Source organism: Notolepis coatsorum, assembly GCF_963971535.1.
Source record: "Notolepis coatsorum genome assembly, chromosome: 11".
NCBI lineage: Eukaryota > Metazoa > Chordata > Actinopteri > Aulopiformes > Paralepididae > Notolepis > Notolepis coatsorum.
In genome coordinates, this window is record NC_140175.1 from 63,948,418 (window position 1) to 63,970,228 (window position 21,811).

At 41.6% G+C, this 21,811-nt stretch overlaps 1 protein-coding gene across 3 annotated transcripts in view; it reads right to left on the reverse strand.

Annotated features, from left to right (window-relative positions):
• Window positions 1-21,811, reverse strand: part of smpd4 (sphingomyelin phosphodiesterase 4) — a 68,217-nt gene that overhangs the window by 21,829 nt on the left and 24,577 nt on the right. Inside the window, exons 8-13 of one of the 3 annotated variants that reach the window (XM_084325298.1) lie at window positions 20,040-20,194; window positions 18,955-19,087; window positions 13,932-14,003; window positions 6,996-7,088; window positions 4,118-4,272; window positions 1,496-1,586 (exon numbers count right to left, since the gene is read on the reverse strand). In XM_084325298.1, the coding sequence (XP_084181424.1) occupies window positions 1,496-1,586; window positions 4,118-4,272; window positions 6,996-7,088; window positions 13,932-14,003; window positions 18,955-19,087; window positions 20,040-20,194 (699 nt within the window). Of the gene's footprint in view, window positions 1-1,495; window positions 1,587-4,117; window positions 4,273-6,950; window positions 7,089-13,931; window positions 14,004-18,954; window positions 19,088-20,039; window positions 20,195-21,811 lie in introns of all 3 variants that reach the window. The other 2 variants (XM_084325297.1, XM_084325299.1) reach the window with 2 other exon arrangements.

Consider the following 21,811-nt stretch of genomic DNA (forward strand, 5'->3'; position numbering starts at 1 on the left):
ATGTATCTGCTTGTCTATCTCCAGGGTAGATGGCAAATGAGCTAATTTCCCAAAAAGTTGGCATGTTCCTTTAATCAACTGGAAATACGGTACATACAAACAGGCACATCTTATACACATATATTTTTTTATAAATAGTCTTGATTAAAGGTGCTATAGATAACATTTTTATGTAGAGTAATCATAAAAAGAAAATAACAATCCATAGAGCTTTTTAGAAAGGTGTGGAATAAAAGTATTGCTTTTATCAATTCCTAATAAAAACATGTTGGTGGGTCCAAAATTAACATTGTTGTTTATTATGTGCATGATCGCCTCCCTACTTTCCATTTTCCCACGTGGAATGGACCCGATTGGATAAATGACATACTGGTGGTGCTCTAGTGCAACATCTATGTTATCTATAGCACCTTTAAATAGACAGCGTAACAGAGGATAAGGAGGAGCGTGTCCCTGGTTTTATAATAAAATGGCAAAAAGACATGAAAAGAGGTATAATGATCAACAAGCATTGGAACTTGTGGATGTTGAGGACGATCCAGATAATATAAATGAAAAGGACTCTCCGAGTCAGATAGCTGGGACAGTGATCATAGTGAAGTAATCAGTGATTTCATGCGTTTGAAGTAACCTAGTCTTGTATCAATTGATCTGACAACTATCATTTATTGTGCAGCTTGAAGGAAAATCCTCTGTTGATGATACATGCGTGTAATTATGCTATTTGGATAAGATGCAGAGAGGGACATTGATAGGAGCCCACAACAGAAAAGGAAGAGAGCTATATGATGGAGGGGCCTTGTGTGTGTGCATGGAGGGGGAGAGTAAATTGCTGGGAGATATTGGTCCAAATGTCACATTGTCTGCAAAGAAACGCCCAGAACAATATCCAAATAAATGGCTGTCACACACAGAGGAAAATGTGTATTTGCACCAAATTTCACATGGAGGTTCAAAACACAACAAATATAACTTTCCACGTTGAAAATACAATAGTTCCCTGGTAAGCCATGGACTTATTCAACAAAATACAAGGTTCTCTCACTGGGCATCTCTTTTTTTGTATGCTCACACAAAAGGTAATGTATGATGGTGACTTTACACTGCACCAGAAATAAAGGGTAGGTTCCCCTGAATCATAAAAGGTAACACTTGATACTGACTCAAATAATTAGCAAATATATAACACTGTCCAGGTGAACCTTTGTCTATGTAGGCTTTATAGGGTTAATGTGGCTAATATAATTGACAGTCTTAACAGCATTTGGCTGCTGGATGGAAACATTTGATTCACATAGTTGTCCATGTAAGACTGCTTTGTATTATTTGTCTGTCACTTGGGTTAAGATCCACATAAATTGCCTCAACACTCAACCTGCTGTATGATCTTTGACTGACATCTCTGACTTATCAGGAATTACAATTGTCTGGGTGGCTGTGACTCGGAAAACCTGGACAAATAATCTACAATCAGATGTACAAGTGTGGTGCTTACCGCTCTGAAGGAGACGTCCAGAGGCCAGTGACCGAAGCAGTGCTGCAGAAACACATAGAGCTTCTGCTGGACAAAACGCTGGATCACAACTCTACATGGGGGAGGGGGCACAGACTAAATGTTAGTAATTTGGTTCTCTTTTAAGATTAGAATTAGGGGTCGGTTATCATTTATTTGAGATTAATATTCACGTTGTTTCAATACTAAAGATCCAATGACCTCAACACCAAGGAAACTATAAAAGGAGGAAGGGTCATGACATCCTAATATTGGCGTTCTAATGCTCCGCTTGGTGCCAGTTCTAATGAAGCCTATGAAAGATGCACAGAGAAGCACACTAAAAACCAACATATCTACGTCATAGATTAAGACATGTCTTAAACAACAACAATTTTGCGCAATCGCTTATTTGCTGTTGACAGTTTGCTATTGGTCTCCCAATAGTATCCATATATGATTATAGATAAAGTAGGTGAAATAGGTATACTTTACAGGGCTCATGGCGAGTCAAATTAAAATGATTGAATTAACATGCACATTAAACAAAATGTACCTTGAAAACACATGAAACACTAACAAAATAACAACAAAAGGCTGATGCCTCCGTCACCCAGATGAATAGCCTGTTACACTGAGAGGGAGAGATGGAGGAGAGGTCTATCCATTCATCACTATGTTACAGAGGGGAGAGATGGAGGAGAGGTCTGCCCATTCACCACTATGTTACACTGAGAGGGAGAGATTAAGGAGAGGTCTATCATTCACCACTATGTTACACTGAGAGGGAGAGATGGAGGAGAGGTCTATCATTCACCACTATGTTACACTGAGAGGGAGAGATGAAGGAGAGGTCTATCATTCACCACTATGTTACACAGAGGGAGAGATGAAGGAGAGGTCTATCATTCACCACTATGTTACACTGAGAGGGAGAGATGAAGGAGAGGTCTATCATTCACCACTATGTTACACTGAGAGGGAGAGATGGAGGAGAGGTCTGCCCATTCACCACTATGTTACACTGAGAGGGAGAGATGAAGGAGAGGTCTATCATTCACCACTATGTTACACTGAGAGGGAGAGATGGAGGAGAGGTCTATCATTCACCACTATGTTACACTGAGAGGGAGATATGGAGGAGAGGTCTGCCCATTCACCACTATGTTACACTGAGAGGGACAGATGGAGAGGTCTATCATTCACCACTATGTTAGACTGAGAGGGAGAGATGGAGAGGTATATCATTCACCACTATGTTACACTGAGAGGGAGAGATGGAGGAGAGGTCTGCCCATTCACCACTATGTTACACTGAGAGGGAGAGATGAAGGAGAGGTCTATCATTCACCACTATGTTACACTGAGAGGGGAGAGATGAAGGAGAGGTCTATCATTCACCACTATGTTACACTGAGAGGGGAGAGATGGAGAGGTCTGCCCATTCACCACTATGTTACACTGAGAGGGACAGATGGAGGAGAGGTCCGCCCATTCACCACTATGTTACACTGAGAGGGAGAGATGAAGGAGAGGTCTATCATTCACCACTATGTTACACTGAGAGGGAGAGATGAAGGAGAGGTCTATCATTCACCACTATGTTACACTGAGAGGGAGAGATGGAGGAGAGGTCTGCCCATTCACCACTATGTTACACTGAGAGGGAGAGATGAAGGAGAGGTCTATCATTCACCACTATGTTACACTGAGAGGGAGAGATGAAGGAGAGGTCTATCATTCACCACTGTTACACTGAGAGGGGAGAGATGAAGGAGAGGTCTATCATTCACCACTATGTTACACTGAGAGGGGAGAGATGGAGAGGTCTGCCCATTCACCACTATGTTACACTGAGAGGGACAGATGGAGGAGAGGTCTGCCCATTCACCACTATGTTACACTGAGAGGGAGAGATGGAGGAGAGGTCTATCCATTCACCACTATGTTACACTGAGAGGGAGAGATGGAGGAGAGGTCTATCCATTCACCACTATGTTACACTGAGAGGGGAGAGATTGAGGAGAGGTCTGCCCATTCACCACTATGTTACACTGAGAGGGGAGATGGACGAGAGGTCTATCCATTCACCACTATGTTACACTGAGAGGGGAGAGATGGACGAGAGGTCTATCCATTCACCACTATGTTACACTGAGAGGGGAGAGATGGACGAGAGGTCTATCCATTAATCACCACTATGTTACACAGAGGGAGAGATGGAGAGGTCTGCCCATTCACCACTATACTAACTGCAGAGAGCTTTCAATTAGGCACCAATGTACGTTAACACGCTACACAGTAATGTGAAAATTATTCGTCCTTCTTTTATCATTAGTACAACAGTAGACAAGGTGTTTACATGCCTCAGAGGTATCCCGGCTAAGATCAGCATCTCAGTGATCATGTTCAGGCTTTTCATAGTGGGGATATGAGAAATAGCCCTGCTCGACTATCAATGTGCATGCGCTTATCCCCGTTAGAATATGAATGTGCATGTACTTATCCCTGTAGAATATGAATGTGCATGTACTTATCCCTGTAGAATATGAATGTGCATGTACTTATCCCCATAGAATATGTACTCATCCCTGCACCCAATTATCCAGAAACCCAGAGTCTCACCTCTTGAACTCCTCCAGGGGGCTAGCATGTGCATGGGAGTGGGCAGAAGGAGAAGAGGACATCTGCTCAGGTTTCTGGCTGTTGGAGAAGGCGTGGAGGTGCTTCACCAGGAGACGCACCACCAGGACGTGCTCCTCCGTCGGGTTGAAGGGCTCCTGGAACAAAAAATAGTCACACAGGGCACCAGTCTCTCCACACAGCTTAGCACTCAAATGCTTGGTGCTTGTTGGCCAAGCGGCAAAGCTGGGAACTAGTCATACATTTTCACCCGAAACCAGATAATCGTGACTCGACATAATTGGATAGGACTTGGAGTGATAGTCTTCAATTATGAAAACAAGAATAAGGTGCTCTTTGTGATGGGTTAGATCTATAGGAATGAAGTTGTTTGTCTCCTTTGTATAATGGCACACGGTCCGCTGAAAGAAATTCAAACTTTGCCAAGCCATGAAGCAATAAAGGCTTTTAAGGTTTTCTCAACGGCACAGTGTGCCTCGGACATTCACTATGTTTTCCTTTTTTTGATCTTTTTCCCCCTCCATTTTCCTCCGATTTTCTCCCATCCCAATGTTAGTCGTATGCCAATTCCCAATCCCCTTCCTGGTCGCTGCGCACTTACCCCCCACAGTCAGATCATCTGGGAGAGTGGAGGCTATCACGTGCTTCCTCCGACACACGTCCAGCCAATCAACCGCTTCTTTTCACCTGGCAGCACGGATCCTCCCTGAGAGGGCGTAGCGTGTGGAAGGATCACACTATCCCACTCAGGTCCTATCCGCGCTTAGCAGGCGCCCCGACCGAACTGTAGGAATCGCTGTTTACAACGACCCGGACCCACCCCGCCAGCTTCTCCCACCCTCTAATACAGCCAATTGTATTAGTGTGAACGGCCAGCCAAGCTGGTGACAACCCCGGAGCTGTGAGCTGGATTCGCCTGTTCGAATCCAGCTAACAGCTCCGGGGTTGGTGACGAACGCAATCTCCGCTACGCCACCTAACCGCCCCTTCACTATGTTTTCCTAAAGTATTCTACATGCTGTACCATTCTACAAACTAATTAATTAATGAATATACAGTAGATGCAATTCTTCATTTTGCAGCTTGGCCAATAAGTGAACACCCATTTAAAAGTACCCATAGTTACCAACAGAAACACTTCCAGTTAAAGGGTAATCAGTCACTCAAGGCACGGAATAATCCCACTCAGCATCAAAAAGCAGCTTTAACCGTTGCTTTACAAGCCTAACAGAACCTGTATACAAACCTGCTCAGTTAAAAAAAATGGAGGGATGGGGCTGGGGATGGGGGTAAACAAGAAAATGTAAAAATAAATAGAAACAAAATGTCAACAAATAAATAAATGAAAATGTAAAAATAATAAAGAAATTAAATAATGAAGTCTGGTAATTAATTTGGCAACAGATGTTCTCTAACATGTAGTAGTACCGTTTGCTTTACACACGTGTGATGAGGAAGATAAACATACATGCATAAAACACAAAGTAAGCAGCAACAACAAAAACCCAGAGAAATGCATGCTTAAAAAAAATTAAAGAAAACCACACATAAAACACAAGGAACTACTCAAAAAAAAGAAGAAAAAAAAAGGTTAATTCTGATTTCAAGGATACTTCTCTGCAGAGCCAGGCCTTGATATTTAGTTACATAGACTGGCTGAAGGCTGTGTTCTGTGAGGGATGGAGCTTTGGATTGTGGCAAAAACTATTCCTGAGAAGAATTCAGAATTCCTGTGAACCTATTTATATAGTCTTAATGTTTTGATACTCACAAACCAGACCCCCCCCCCCCCGTTGTGCAGTGGCTTTCAAACTATGAGTTGCTAGCACGGGTCAGGCGGGTCAAAGAATGAGAGCATAATAATAATAAAAGTGCTGATATGAGCCAAGTAGCCTAACATTCTTATCCAAGTGAAACAGAATCTATTTGTATATATATATATATATATATATATATATATATATATATATATATATATATATATATATATTTATTATATAGGAATATTGTTAAAGTCAATGCAAAGTTATTTTCACTAACAATTTTGAGCTAAACTAAACGTTTTGCCCTCCTCCTGTGACCTACCTGTGCCCCTGCTGGGGACCACAGCTGTAGTGTCAGCTAAACATGTTATAATCCCTGGTTACTGCACTAGTTTTCTTGGGGCCAAAATGGGTCACAAATCTATTTCTGGTGTGTGAAGAGAAGTAATCCTAATATGTTTTAATGATACTGGGTTGACAAGAGAATACATTCCTCACGTGGGGTCTCTGGCTGAAGAAGTTTGAGGACCACTGCTGCGATTGTAAAATTTACTTTTTTGTCAAGAAACAAAAAGGATGAATTTAAGTGAATTAGTTATCCTCCAAAGTAGTTCTTAGCCTACTACCTGCTAACTTGGCCAGTACAACATTAATGCCATTTGGTGGTTGTTTGTGCTAATTTCAAGCCTTGGCTATGATCCTTTGGCAAACAAATCTGGGTCAAATACTACTTGCAAACAAGTATCAGCACTAATTTAAACCAGCTTGAAATACTGAATGAGTACAGTGTACACAGCATCAGAAAAATCCTGTTACGTTGTCAATCATAGAAAGGCAATGCTAACAGACTTTTTTGCAGGCAAACCCCACCCATCTGGCAACCCAAGCAGGTTACAAACAAACAAACAAACGCTAAGAATTAGTTTGCGAGTATTATTCGACCCATGTCTGTTTACGGAGAGAGAGAGAAGTACCCTTGACTTGACTGTAGCCTTCACCATCCATCCTCATCCATCAATCTAGCATTCTCTTGAGTGGCCCTAAGGTTTTACCTCCAGGAGGCCCCTGAGGGACGGGGTAAAAAAAGGTAAAAGTACTTGGTAGTCGTGTTGTTGACTCCCAGAGCCTGCTGGGGCGAGGGGGTGGCACGGCATGCTGGACATACTGAGACGATACTGCAGCAGCGCCAGCTGTACGACCCATCACAACCAGGAGGGGGAGAGGAAAAGAGGACGAGAACAAGGAGAGGAGGAGGAACATAGGGGAGAAGAGGGAGAGGAAGAGAGGATGAGAAGGAGAAGGAGAAAAAGAAGGGAGAGGAAGATGGGGGAGAAAAAGGAGGGAGTAGCAGGAAGTGGGAGACAGAACAAAGGAATAGGAAAGGAGTAGCAGGAAGGGGAAGAATGGCAACAACAAATACAGGGGTAAGGAAGAGGGATAGGTGATGAAGATGAAAAGAGGTGGATGACATGGGGAAATAACAAGTTAGAGGAGAATAGGAATAACAAGAGGGAAATTAAGTGAAGGAGGAGGAAGAAGAGAGGGGAGGAAAAAAGTGAGGGGGGAAAGAGGGGAGGAAAGGAAAATAAAGTAAGGAAGGCAGGAATGAAGGTGAACGTGGGAATAGAAAACAGTAAAAAAATAATAAAAACAAATAAAAAGAGTGTGCAACCACAAAGAAAAAGTTGTAAAAGCCAAAAAACATAAGGGAAAAGAGCACAAAACAAAAGGAGACAAACAGAGAAGACATGTTGACCATGGGAACACAACGCCTATATAGCCTGAGGACGATGCAGTAGCCCTTTACACACCCAGGACAAGCATATTAAAATGGTTAATAACAGTTAAGTCCTTGTTAGAGTAAACTCACACTACAAGATTTTGTTTGTGAAAAGGGATATATTGAAATTTCAATGTTAGACCATTACAGGGACTTGGGGTAAATGTTTCTACTCCTTCAGTTTACAGACAGATGGCTTGTTAGTATTGGCTTTAAAGGGGTAGTTGTGTTTTTAACCTGTTGTTCAGTCCTTTCTAAGCACAATCCATGCTGTTCCTCATATTATTTACTAATTTTGTAAGTCTCCGATATAACAATATATTTTTTGCCAGACGGCTCCTGTGGACAATCTCTTAACATCTCTTACTGCTACCAAGCATAATTATCAAGCATAGTGTAGCTCAACCTGTGTAACATTAGTATTTGTTGCTCTGCTGGGAAAGACCCTTCTTTACTGCATCGTTTATACAACTTGGTTTAATCCAAAAGTCCCTTCGTAAACTTTGTAAATGGAAATGAGAAATTCAGGGGACTGGTCACTCATTATTTTCCTGTATGTCAGAGTTATCAGGAACGTAAACAAAGGTTCCCACTGTGGCTGGATGTCAACGCTATGGGAGCCGCCCGTTTGTGGTCAATAGGGTAATGTGATTAATTGCATCTTTGTTTATGCGTTGAAGTTTAATCTAAAAATATGTTTACATGTTAATATTCACAGCCCTAAATTATATAGAAAACATGTTTCTCTCTCGCTCCTCTCTGCATGTGTACTTCATTGTTTATGTTCATGAACACAGGTTTGTCCGCCAATCGAATAACCACGTATATATAAGTTATTGAAGTTATATATGCCCACAGCAACCTCTGGCGTCCAATGACTTAACATGAGATACATTTAACATGATTTTATCTCTTCTTATTCACAAATCGAAACAGACCCGTACAGTATCATAGGAATAATAGTGAATAAAATGTTAGGGTGGATTTGTGCTTTCTCTGGAAAACTATGATTACCCTGATAATCTATATTTGTGTGGGACATCCAAATTAGACCATAGCCATTCAAAATCTTGTAGCTGAAGTCCACTCTCATCAAGACAGACGCAACACATTGAGTCAATTTGTATAAGTTTGTTAAAAAGATTTGGGTTAAATGTAAGACATAATTAAGGAGAAATACTCCACAACAGGAAATGTTATGGGACATTTCAGAATATTAGCACATATAAAGACGATTTGAGGATGGACACAGGAGGAATACTCCAATGCAGGAATGATGACACATGAAATAAAGATTAGATGAGATGTTTAATATCCCCAGGAGAGGTAGATAACCGGCTCATCATGAAAGTAGTTTATTGAAGGTGAGAGGGTGTACTGCATCTTTTGTACTCTATGAAGGATCTCACACAATCTAACCATGCAATCTATAACATTACGTTTTACAATACTGTAACTAGACTATACATTTAGAGCCCGTTATATATATATATATATATGATATTTATAATATACTATAACCTGGTCCTATAGTATATACCGGTAGTTATATACTAACCTACACTGTAGCACTCAACACCTTGATGATCATTGTTACTCAGCTGATAAGAGTTGTGCCCTTCCTGATTACTTGTCGTACAGAACTTGTAAGTCACTTTGGATAAAAGCGTCAGCTAAATGACTAAATGTAAATGTTATAAAAAAGGTTATGGTCAAACTACAGGAAACACCAGCAAGACTTCCTTCAGGGATTACGGTTCAGTAGTGGTTTAGTTTGAGGTGTATAGTTTGTGAATTTCCTGTTGTGGGTTGATTCCATGCAAGAGGGCACACTCTACACCAGTACCAAACCACTACCAGCACCTAACCACCACGACGGGTTGGCCTTTCTTTTATTTTGACCATACAGTATGGGTGTTTGAAAAAGGTCAACAGGTTGGAATAAAGACTTTACCTACTGGTGGCAACAAATGGCAGATTTGGTTAACGATATTGGAGCCACATATTATAAAGCTATGGAGTGCCTAAATTAACAAAAAAAATCACTTTGTATAGTGGGAGGAGCCTGGCTGGACCACATAAGTAAGTTGATGTAACAACATGATGATTTGGAAAAAGATTGACACACATGGTTCCTCATATGAGGCTATTATTGAAAATTAGGCTGTTACTCCCCCTCCCCAAATAAACATAAAATCAAAAGGAGGTAGTACCGTAGTAATAATTTCAGATAGTAGCCCAATATGTGAGAATAACTTAGACACTCCATACCACAAAATCTATAGATGGTTTCACATAAACATTCTAAAATGGATTACACTTGATTTCCTGTCAGGTGTGGTAGTTAACACTACAAAAGGAAATCAACTGCAATTTAAGCTGTCCCCTTAGCAACGCAATCAACTCTGGTTGATATGTACCATTATAAGTATGAAGATAGGGTATGTATTCTATAAGATGGAGGGCAGATGATGGGCCGTTGACATGAACTGATGACAGGAAGGGAGAGATGGCCATCAGCCTGTGTGTTTTGAAGCGGAGCAGCTCAACAACAACCCAACAGCCAGCCGGATGCAGCGAGACAAACGTACCACGGCAACAAGACGGATGAAGCCAGGGACAGACAGCGGCATGCATAGGTGATGAGGTGGAAGCAAAAGCACTACTACCACAGGAACACAAGAATCTCTGCCCTGTGATCGCTTGCTCTTCAGCCAAAAAGAACCTTCTAAGAACCAGATACTACAATGGTGCCTTTCCCAAGTGCCTTTGATTGGACCAGTACCTACCTACTACCATTTCATTGTAGCTGCAAGCACAAACCGACAAAATCTATGGGAATCGCAGCAATAAAGCAAGAATACGGCCATGACCTTGGGACTTCTAGTGAGCCTGCGTATAAAAGCATTATCAAAGAGTAACTCAACACATTGTAATTTTGCTGTCCTAGAGGTTGATATTTTCACCTTGCTGCACCCCAATCTGTGATGTAAGAATACCTCTTTGGAGGTACTATCAAAGTCTGTCTAGGGGGGGTGGGGGGTGGAAGAGGTACTTTGACATCACCGATTTGGGTAGTGTGTGCAACAGGGTGAAAATATCAACCACTAGGGCAGCAAAATAACCATGGTTTAGTTACCCTTTAAAAGGAATGAAAAAACAAAGAAACAAACCAATATGCCCAGTGAAGAGATAGGTATACATATCCATTGCTAAAGATACACATGGAGGGGCGGGGCTGGCCAGGTACACAGCAAGGAGGCCAGCCCAACAAAAACACAACACCAACGTCTTGTTCATACATTACCAGTGGTCCAACAATACAATGTTTCGGTTGGGTGTCAATCAGCAGAGTACAGGCGTGTACCCGACTTCAGCTTTTCTCCAGGGGAGTCGCCAGGAACATTCTGGATTAAAGTATGAATATCAGGACTCCCTATTTTCACCATCTACCATTTAGACTTACCTGTCCAGCCATTTTGCCCTGGGGGCGATTGTTTATAAAACCTAACCATACCGTAACCCTAACCTCTAACCTTACCTTAACCATAACCCCTAACCTTACTGGAGACCTCACACCTCAACTAGAGATGAAAATGTCATCCAGAATGTCCCTGGCGACTCCTTCCTTCTGCCCCGGCCCTCCATGTGCATTTATTGCCCTGCTGCTGAATTGTGATACATCACATGCCTCGACTAGATGGTGTGTGTGCGTGATTCATTCAGGCACACAGGAGGGAAAACATCAGATTTTTAAGTCTTGCCAGTAAGTCTTCTTGGTGCTGTCCAAACAGCGATCAACCTCATAGAACACATTTGTTCAATGAGTCCAAACTGATGGTCTATGTCAATACTGTCCAGTAAAAGTGATGGATTGCATCGGTACGTGGTATCAGACGATACTGAAAAGTACTCAGAAGCGGTATCGGAGTGAAAACGTCAGTATCTGTGCATTCCTCCCTAGTACTCTAGACACATTGGTAGATAAACAACCAGGGTAATCATTTCAATTCTAAAATTATATTTGGTTGGTCGAATAATGAAATAAGTATGATGAATTTATGAATCCACAAGGCACTGTGGCCGGTGGATGAAAAAGTTCAAAAATGCTATTTCCATGTTAAATAGCAAATATGTGTTTTAATAGCTCTACATTCCCACGGTCATCACCGATAGTGTGTTTGGTCAGTAACATGAGTCGCTCTGCAGTAAATGGAGAATGAACGTATTCCAAGAAATCTTGCCAAGCCAAATTTGCTTACTGCACTGGCAGATTATTTAAATTGTTTCAAGCACATATTTGCTTCAACTTTATTTCTTATTTTTGGAACACCATTTTTGTAGTGTGGAGTTCTGTCTCCTGATTATATAAAGTGGGAACGGGATACCAACAAATGTATTACCAGTTTACTGCAGAGTGGAGGAACTGGGAGACCCATGTTAGTGACCAAACACTCCACGTATTTTAACAAAATAAATACCACTTACAGCATGTCTAAGTTCTAGGGGTGGGGGAAAAATCGATACGTAGTAGTATCACGATACTTTGCGTGGCGATACTGTATCAATACAGGGACGCCAAGTATTGATATTTAATTATTCATTAAAAAGAAAAAAGAAATTGTATAAGGAAGTTTCATTGTTAATTTCAATACCTGTAATAGTACAGTAGTCCACACACACATGTGCATTCAATTAAGTTGGAATATGACTGTAATACAAACAGTTCAGTTTGTCAGGTACATGCAACACAGATTACAGTGTTTTAGGGCTGACCCCTATTAGTCGACTAATCGGTCGAAAGGAGCCGTAGTCGACTGCCAACCTCTTAGTCGAATATTTTTTATCATTCTTTCCAAAAGAAAAGAGGCCTAGAAGCGTGGCTAACGCTAATGGCACGCATACCAGAGGCTAACTGCTTACGAAAACAGGAACAGAGGCACTGAAAGAGGATTTCACCCATCTAATGAACACACTAGACTAGACAAATATCAAGATGTATCCATCAGTGGACCAATTGCATGATTTTGGAGAGGATAAGAAGCCTTCAGTCGACTCCTTCAGACATTAAGCACCCCCCACAGCCCAAATGGAATGATAATGATTTTTTTGTCGACTAATAGTCGACTAACGGCACATTTTGGCCAATCATAGTCGACTATCCAAATCCTTAGTCGGGGACAGCCCTACAGTGTTTACATCTGTCTGCTTGAGAAAATACCATGTTCTGCAATAAAAATGATTGAAGTGAGATGAACAGACTGAACTTTATTTTATTAGATAAAACATGTTGACAAAGTTTTACTTTGCAGTTGAAAAAAAGGTAATAAATTAAATTTGATAAAAAAAAAGTTCAATTTTTTTTCTCTCGCAATACTCAGCGTATCGCGATATATTTAGTATCGTGATACTATCGTATCGTGACGCAAGTATCGCGATAGTATCGTATCGTGAGGTCTCTGGTGATTCCCACCCCTACTAAGTTCCCTACCTGCCTGTAACTACAAAAAGTTAAAAATCTGATTTTTGTTTTCCTGTGTGCTTCCAGCCGGTGTGATCTATCTTGCAGTGTTTCAGGAGGGCGAGGGGTGCGATAGGGGATGGAGGTAGAGAGAGGGTGGGAGGGACCTCCGTGGTTGGGCTGGGAGGTATACCGCCATGGATACATGCAAATGTATGGATTTCAGCGATATATACACATTTATTTGTATACATTATATTGGATGATGGTAAAAATCCAAACCTTTGCATGGATCCATGATGGTATACCTTCATATTCAGTACACCTCCCTGCCCTACCTCGGAGACTTCAATCAGTTGTCCCATCTCCAAATCCAACCCTCATTAATAGTCCTTCAGATGAAAAACCATGTGCACACGAGGTGTGTGTGTGCGTTCTATATCTTTATATTTGCAATATTAAAATCATGACGCGTGAGATATTTCACTTGATGCAGAAGACAGACAAATGTAAATATTTTAATTACTTTGAATTGGCCATTCAAATTTAATTCAAAACAGATTTAAATGGTTCTTTGTCCAAGGGCTTCAAGTGGAATATTTCCAAAACTGATCCCTTATCAGCATCTATGGGCATCTTGACCCTGAGGAGGGGTGGTGGTGGTGGTGGGGTGTGAGAGGGAAGGTTGTGGTCAGCCAGACAGCCGTGCGGTGCTGCAGTGCAGGGTGGGGTGGGGTGGGTGCTGTGGGGAGGGGCGGGTGGAGACCAAGGCAGGATGTCCCGTGTTCTTACCTTCACCTGGGGAGACTGCAGCTTCTGGTACATCTCCAATGAGTAATGATGAAGCCAGATCTCCACAAACATCTGAGTTGACACACACACACACACAGAAAAAATGCTTTATTTAAATCCACTAATTAATGTAGCCAATAATACATATGAATAGAATAGTTCCATCATGACACAATAACAACAAGAGCAAATTTAATGTAGCTGCGACCACGTACGTGCGTACACACGGCTGTGCTTTCCACAAGGTTTGGCCATGTTATGCAAATCCGTTAAGAGGTTATGTATTTTTTAGGGCTGTCAGTTTATTGCGTTAATTAGATTAATTAATTACACAGCAAATGTAATGAAAATTAACGTTATGAAAAATGTTATGGTCTATTTGCATGTTCTTGGTATCTGATTCTAGGGACATCTATGGATCTCAGAGAATGTATTCCCAGTGTCAGAAATACTGTGTCCGTTACTAGGCTTGAGTAAATTGTAATGAACCAAATGAGAATATCAATTCAATTTAATTTTTTTTTTAATTATCTTTGACTGTGAATAACACCATGCTAAAATTTACTAGACCTGAAAAATCTAAGCAAATGAATAAAGGGAAGATGATTAAACAGAAGGTTTTGTAGATACAGTACTGAAATCTGCCATATTCCGGACACATGCCATTTGAAATATGAGTATAGAATATAGAATATCAGGCCTAAAATAATTATGCGATTAAAATGCGATTAATTAGATTAATTAATTACAAATCCTGTAATTAATTAGATAATTTTTTTTAATCGCCTGACAGCACTAGTATTTTTTTCTTTTTCTCTAGGCCACTCCTACACCCTCTTTTTGGCAATTGGCATGATGAACACACACACACACCCTCCATGCGTACTTTCAGCCTCCTAGGGACTGTGGCCGCTAGAGGGTGAGGAATTTTGTGGATCAACTGACCACCCAACCAACTGACAGAGCGACATTTAGAATTGCTGGTTGAAGCTAAAAGGCGCCATCTCTGTCACACTGCCTGACTATCTATTTATAACAGCAGAAACACAATCTTTCCACACAAACATACACACCACTGATTTTACAGTACACTTCTTCTTACAATACAGTTGATAACCATGTATTTAACCAGTAGTCAATTGGCTCATTTGTTCAAAGGTTCAGTCTATTTTATTAGAGATATTGACCGTGTACCATACACCTGATTAGTTTTATGCGTATATCGTTTTGTCTCAAAACAATATATTTTCCCTTATTTTTACCGGCACCTACAATGTGTAGTGTATTTAGAGGAGACTTTATTAACCGTTACACCGCTGAATGGCATGTTGGGTACAGCTTGCTAGCCAGGTAGCATAACAGTCTATTAACAGCTGGGAGAACAGAAAAGATACAGAAAGAGCGACTGAAGATGTTACACAGTAGCAACGTTTTGTTCCTGAAATACGCTAGCTCCATCAGCTAGTAGAGATGGGTACTACTACTGAACTCTGTAATTTTAAGGGTATCGACCGAATTACGTCGGTACTACAGAGTATCGATTCACGTTAGATCAATCTGTGCCACATTTGGATACCTAAGACCCGCCCAGTTAGAAAATAATTCGAATTCCAATGACTCGCAATTGTCATTTCATTATAGAGACAGACCAGCGCGGACCTTCAATGCCAAGCAATTGTCATTTCATCATACACAGACCAGCATTGTCATTTCATAATAGACACAGACCAGCGCGAGCAATGGGCCTCATTCAACAATACTCTTATTATTTTTCTTATATTCTTGCTTACCTGTCTGTTAAGAGAACAATAAGAAAAGCCACCGCCACATTCATAAAGCCGTTCTTAAAGTCCAAATCTGTTCTTACCCAGGTTTTTTTGAATGGTGAATTCCACTCATTCTAAACTGGATGCGCGTTCTCGCGCAAGTCATTTGCATACAGAGACACGCCACGCCTTGTTATTTATTTTGTCCAGTAAGACTTGATGAAAATATGTCATAGGTTGATTTAGTTATTATCTTGAGATTTGTCAGATAGATTACTTTAGGCATAATACAGCATGTTGAGTAACTTTGGTTATAGAGAGTTATTATTTTTTTATATAAAATAATATAAACAATAATTGTATATCCATACAGAGGAGGCATACTTTAAATATATTAAAATGATAAGGCATCTTTGAGTAAACTTTGAGTATCATTAAGTATCTTGAGGCTGAAGGCAGAGTGTCCTCTTTAAAAAAAAAAAAAATCACAATATGGTCACCCGCATGGCGGCCGGGTAGCACAGCGGACTAAGCGTCTGTCTACCACCGCAGAGACACTGGTATCGAATCCGGCTGTCAGCGGTGCCTCCGGCTTGGCTGGTCGTCATACTGGCACAATTGGCAGTGTCAGCGGGAGGGAAGCCGGTGGGTGGTAATTTGGTCGTTGTAAACAGCGACTCCTACAGGTCAGTCAGGGCGCCTGCACAGCGAGGGAGGTAAATGGTGAAGGTAGTGTGACCTCCCACACGTTACACTTCACCAATGAGAGTCCTCGCTGCCAGGTGAAGAGAGGCTGCTGGCTGTCTCCTATGTATCGGAGGAAGCATGTGATAGACTTCAGGGCTCCCTAGACCGACCAGTGGGGGGCACATGCGCACAATGACCAGGAAGGGGAGGGGGGAATTGGCATAACGACAAAAAATTGGGATGGGAGGAAAATACAGAAAAATAGGAGGAAAAGTGGATACAAAAAAAGATGGTTATTAGTAGCAGCCAAGAAAGCATTGATGAAAATGTGGTATAGAGTAAAAGCACAGACGAAAGAACAATGGACAGAGATAGTAGGGGGGATACAGGAAATGGAGAGAATCACACATAGGCTGAGGCTAGAAGACAATAAGTTTGAGTCAAAATGGGAGAAGTGGGAAGAGTATAGGAAGAAAAGAAACGACATCACAGGAGAGTGAAAAGGAGACAAGAAGAGAAATAGAAATAGAAATGAAAATGAACTATGAAGGTGTAACGGAGGTCCGTGAGTATATCCACACGTCACGATGGACTTCATGTGTTGTGAAGTGACTGTGGCATGTAGCGGTACTGCAAGTAAACTCATCCACCCTTAAAAGGCATCCAGACCCATTACTTAGAAGTGAATTCACCTCTTGGTATAGTGGTCTGTGATGTCGCCCGCGGTGTGGGAGACCGGGGTTCGACTCCCACTCAGGGCATGTCAAATGAGACCGGTTTCAAAGGTACCAAAGAACCCATGTCACTTTATTCTTTTATATTATTTTTTTCTTTAGTTAATTCATTTTAGGTAAACTCTTCATTTGATTTTGATATTATTTTCTACTATCAGCTATATCTTTTAGTTCTTATCTGTCGAATTGTACTGTCTCTTATAATTTTGACCGACAATTGTAATGTTGTACGTGGATGTTTGTTGTAAATCAAGAGAACAAACAGTAAACAGACAGATCAAACAGAACAAATAATAAAAATGTAAGTAAAAAAAAAAAGATATAAATAAATATGGTCACCTGCATGATAATTCACTTAATAAAATAATGACGAGTCAGCCTCCTAAAGACAAAAGTTAGTGACACGACTCACACCGCCGCCGCCAATCCAGCCAAAGTAAGGACTTTGCTCTGTATCATCAATCAATGGTCAAATAAATATTTGATTAAGGAATATAATATGCCTTTTTGTATTATTTCTGTGTATCAGCAAAATTGATAGATTTTTATGTTAGACATTGAGGGAAATTAAGATTCTCAGATTTTTTACAAACCGCCGCTTATCAACTAACCGGTTAATCGGCAGGTGACGTATGTTGCTCAGTAGTTGCTGATGTCTGCTCAGGAGGTTTGAGTGTTTGCTCAGACCGAAAAAGAATTAAGAGGGAACATTGTCCACGACACCAGTTCCATTAGTGAGGAAAGGGGGGGTTGGGTGTTATATTGACGAGGCTTGACAACCGAGGTTCAAAGATAACTTTAAAGATAATATTTATTGGCTGTTCATTTATATATATCGCTTCATGCATCGCGCTCGATACAACTCCCGTGTGTGTTGACTTCCTAGTGACATCACTTGAGTCAAGTACGGCATCCAAGAGGCTTAAACTCAAACCTAATACATCACAGCGATGGTGGCTGAGTCTCTCTCACTCTCTCTCTATGTTCAATGATTTACAGTAGCCAAACGTTACACTATAAATACTAACTGGATAGTTCATGATATAAACATTTAATTTCATTATCTGAAATATTCTAAAATCATTAAGTTTGCTATGAGCCATTCTCCCTTTGTGTGTGTGTGTGCGCGCACGTCTCATCTCTTGTCTTTGGAAAGACCAGATGAGGTCAGGAGTTTGATAGTATTTACTGAGGATGGCCAGATAATGTTGATATTTAAACTTAAATGATCATGCAACATTAAAAAAACGTAGGAACGGTTTGGGAGAGGGAGGTAGGGAAGGGTTTTAGTTTGTGTGGTGTGATAACAATGTTTAAATTGAGAAGTTTAGACTTCTCAGATATAAAATTTTTGTTATAATGAAAGTACCGGAAAAAGGTATCGTCGGGTACCGGTATCGATTCCCAGGTACCGGTATCGGTTCAAATGTGAACGGTACCCAACCCTATCAGCTAGCGGTAGCCATGACAGCAACCGGCTAGCTCGCTTGATTATCTCACGTTTGTTATTAAGTAAAAACAAAATCATACGTTAGCGTGGAAGCTCAGACATTTCAAGCATCAACAATGTAACTTTCGGAATGAATGCTTTTGTTCCTAGAAAAAACGTTAGCTCGCTGTGACTCACAAATATCTAGCTGTTAGCAATGACAGCAGCCAGGTAGCGCACTTGATTACGTCACATTTAAAATAATATATTAGCTAATATACTTTTCTGTCAAAGTGGTCGGGAAAACGGAAAAGTCAACATTTTGGGTGGAGGCATCCCAACCAGAGCACGACATAAGAGCAGAAAGGCTGGTGTGAATATGGTCAGTGCCAGGAGTTGTTCCTCACCTGTACCAGCGTCTCCGACCGCCAGATCTCCTGTGCTGCCGGGTCAGCGGTGACCGAGGGCTGGTGGGATATGTGGCGCTTCAGGAGGCTGGGGCTGTGAATACCATAGCCAACAAAGGGAACACTGGGAGCCCTGGGCAGGCAAAGACAGTGGAGGAGGGGGACGGGTCAATAGTAGCTGTGAATACTGGAGCAGTAATACCAGAGAGGACATTGTTTACTATGAATGACACTAGTAGATGTAAACTCTGGAGCAGTAATACCAGAGGACATTATTATGAATTACACTAGTAGCTGTGAACACTGAGTAATACCAGAGAGGACATTATTTTACTAAAGAGGTGATGCTTATTTCAAGTTAATACAATGTGTGTTTTGAAAAGGTTTTTTCCCATCATGTAGTTGGGTTGAAAATGGATTTCCATTGAAACCCATTAAAAAACAATTGTATACTTAAAAAAAAATAAGTTCTATAGTGCAGGTTTTATCTACTTTTTCTCACATTTTCTATTTTTCTCCCATCCCAATTTCGTATCGTCCAATTCTACCCTCCCCTGTTTCGAACGCTGTTAGACTATGCCTCCCACAGGCCGGCTGCAATGTGGACGAAGCCTTGCATCACGTGTCCCCTCCGGTACACAAGGAGGCAGCCGTCGCATCTTTTCACCTGCACAGCATGATCTCTGTGGCGAGGGTCTGCATGGGAGGGTCACGCCGCCCCCGTCGCTTCCTGATTCTGCTGCGCAGGCGCACCAACCGACCTGTAGGAGTCACTGTCCACAACGTCCGATCCCCACCCACCAGCTTCCCACCCCTAACACTGCCAATTGCATTAGTATGAACGACCAGCCAAGCTGGTAGCAATGCCGAGAGCTGGGCTCGAACCCAGCATCTCCTGCATTAGTGGCAAGCACCTTGCCCACTGCGCCACTTAGCCGCCCCACTATAGAACTTTTCATGAAAAAAAAAAACATTGCTTCTGTCCAAAACAAAGGATTTATTTTTCGTCCTGAAAAGTAGCTTGTATATGGAGCTAGATTTGAATGGGACAGCAGTGAAATGAAAGCTGAATGGCTGCTATATACCTGGGAGCAGGCGCAGTGACGGAGCCTCTGGGGTCAGAGAAGGGAGAGGGAGGCACACTTCCTTCAGTAGGGAGGAAGTACTTGAGGTAGGCGTCCACCAGCACAAAGTAGGCACTACTGTCTGTCCAACTGCCATGCTGGCCTGGTTGGTAATTCTGAGAGGAGAGAGATTCTGATGACTTCAGGTTAAGCCTTTCTATTCTCGTGACTCACCTTAACAGGATACCGTTACATTTAGAATGCGTTTCTCTTCATTAACACATTCTGTGCCACGCAGTTTGCCCATCTTATACCATTCTCTGCCAGTGCTGTAAGCCTATGGAGTCGCTCACCTTCTTTGCAGGGCTATAACTTTTTAAATATTATAGCTATATCGACATTACTATGGCCCCTTCAACATCGGGTATCTATCGTTCCGGATGTGGGAACGTTATATTTTTCCATTCATACATTGTCGTGTTAGTACCGTCGTGAATATAAGTATGTTTTTAGAGTGTAGAGCAGTAATTCCTAGAACGCGAGTTATAGGCCCTAGACGCATATTATACATAATCGATTGGCGTAGTTCCTATACACACTATATTAAAAAATTCAAATGCATATGCTCGGTATACATTATGCTCCATCATGAGTGAAGGAAAGGGGGGGGGGGGGTCGTTTATGATTCCTTGATTGTCAGTAACTGCTTTCTTTAGTACGACATCATACGTTGATCAGATGGATTGCAATGAAATAAATGGACAATCGAGCTGGAATTAACGTTAGATCCCTCTTACCTGTGGCCGATGAGTCTGGAGAAACAATATTCCAATTATTTGATTTTGATCTGCTAGATCCATTTTCCGTTTGTATGACGCAATAAACGCAGAAAGCATATTGATTCTTGCGTCTCGAAAGCGATCCAATGCACTCAAGTGTTTGTCTGGATCAACATAACAAGATAGCTCTGCCGGAACATCTTCCCCGATGCACAGAGCGCCACATCCGGTTTAGAGTGGAGTGCAACTCGCCCAAAATCCACCAGGCGGCGGTATTGAGGCGTTGAAATATCAGACAGAGTCCAGCTGGCTCCCGGAGCCTTGCTGGATGAATTATGAATGCCAATAGCGAATAAAGGAAATAACGATCATAAAAACGAGTTAACTCGTTGTTGGCGCTCAACGATTGGCGGCCAATAACGAGTTAACTCGTTAACACTTTCAGTGCCGTTCATGTAGAACTACGTTTCTGTCATCCGATCATTGAGTGCCGGAAACGTAGATCTACGTTTCTGTCACAGTATTTATTTTATTATCTATATCCATTCATAATTCAGCGGGGCACTTTGTGCATACTGTTCTAAGTGTGTCTAAGCTGGCAGACGGTATTATACCGCCCTCTAACGCCTTCGGCCAGTAATGCACCAGGTTAGACATGGGTTCGTTTATTTTCTATACCGAGCTGCAGCCTGGGGGCGGGTCCTAAACACTCCGGCAAAACACACGCTTATAGGGATGGCTTGGACAACTGACCCCGCCCGCCCGTTGAAGAGCAATGCCCAATAACGTCGGAGGCACGATCGCTGTGGATAACTGGAATGGCGATGAGATTATTGGATTCTTTTTTTTTCATTACTTCAGAGACCAGGTAAGGACACTACGGTATATATGAAAGCTTGCGTTGATCTGATATTTATTTCTACTGCGATTGAAGCTATATGTGTTTATGTGTCTGGCTGTTCTGCCGTTGGGATGCAGGAGGGGGGGGGGGGGGGGCGCACCGGTCTAAACCAC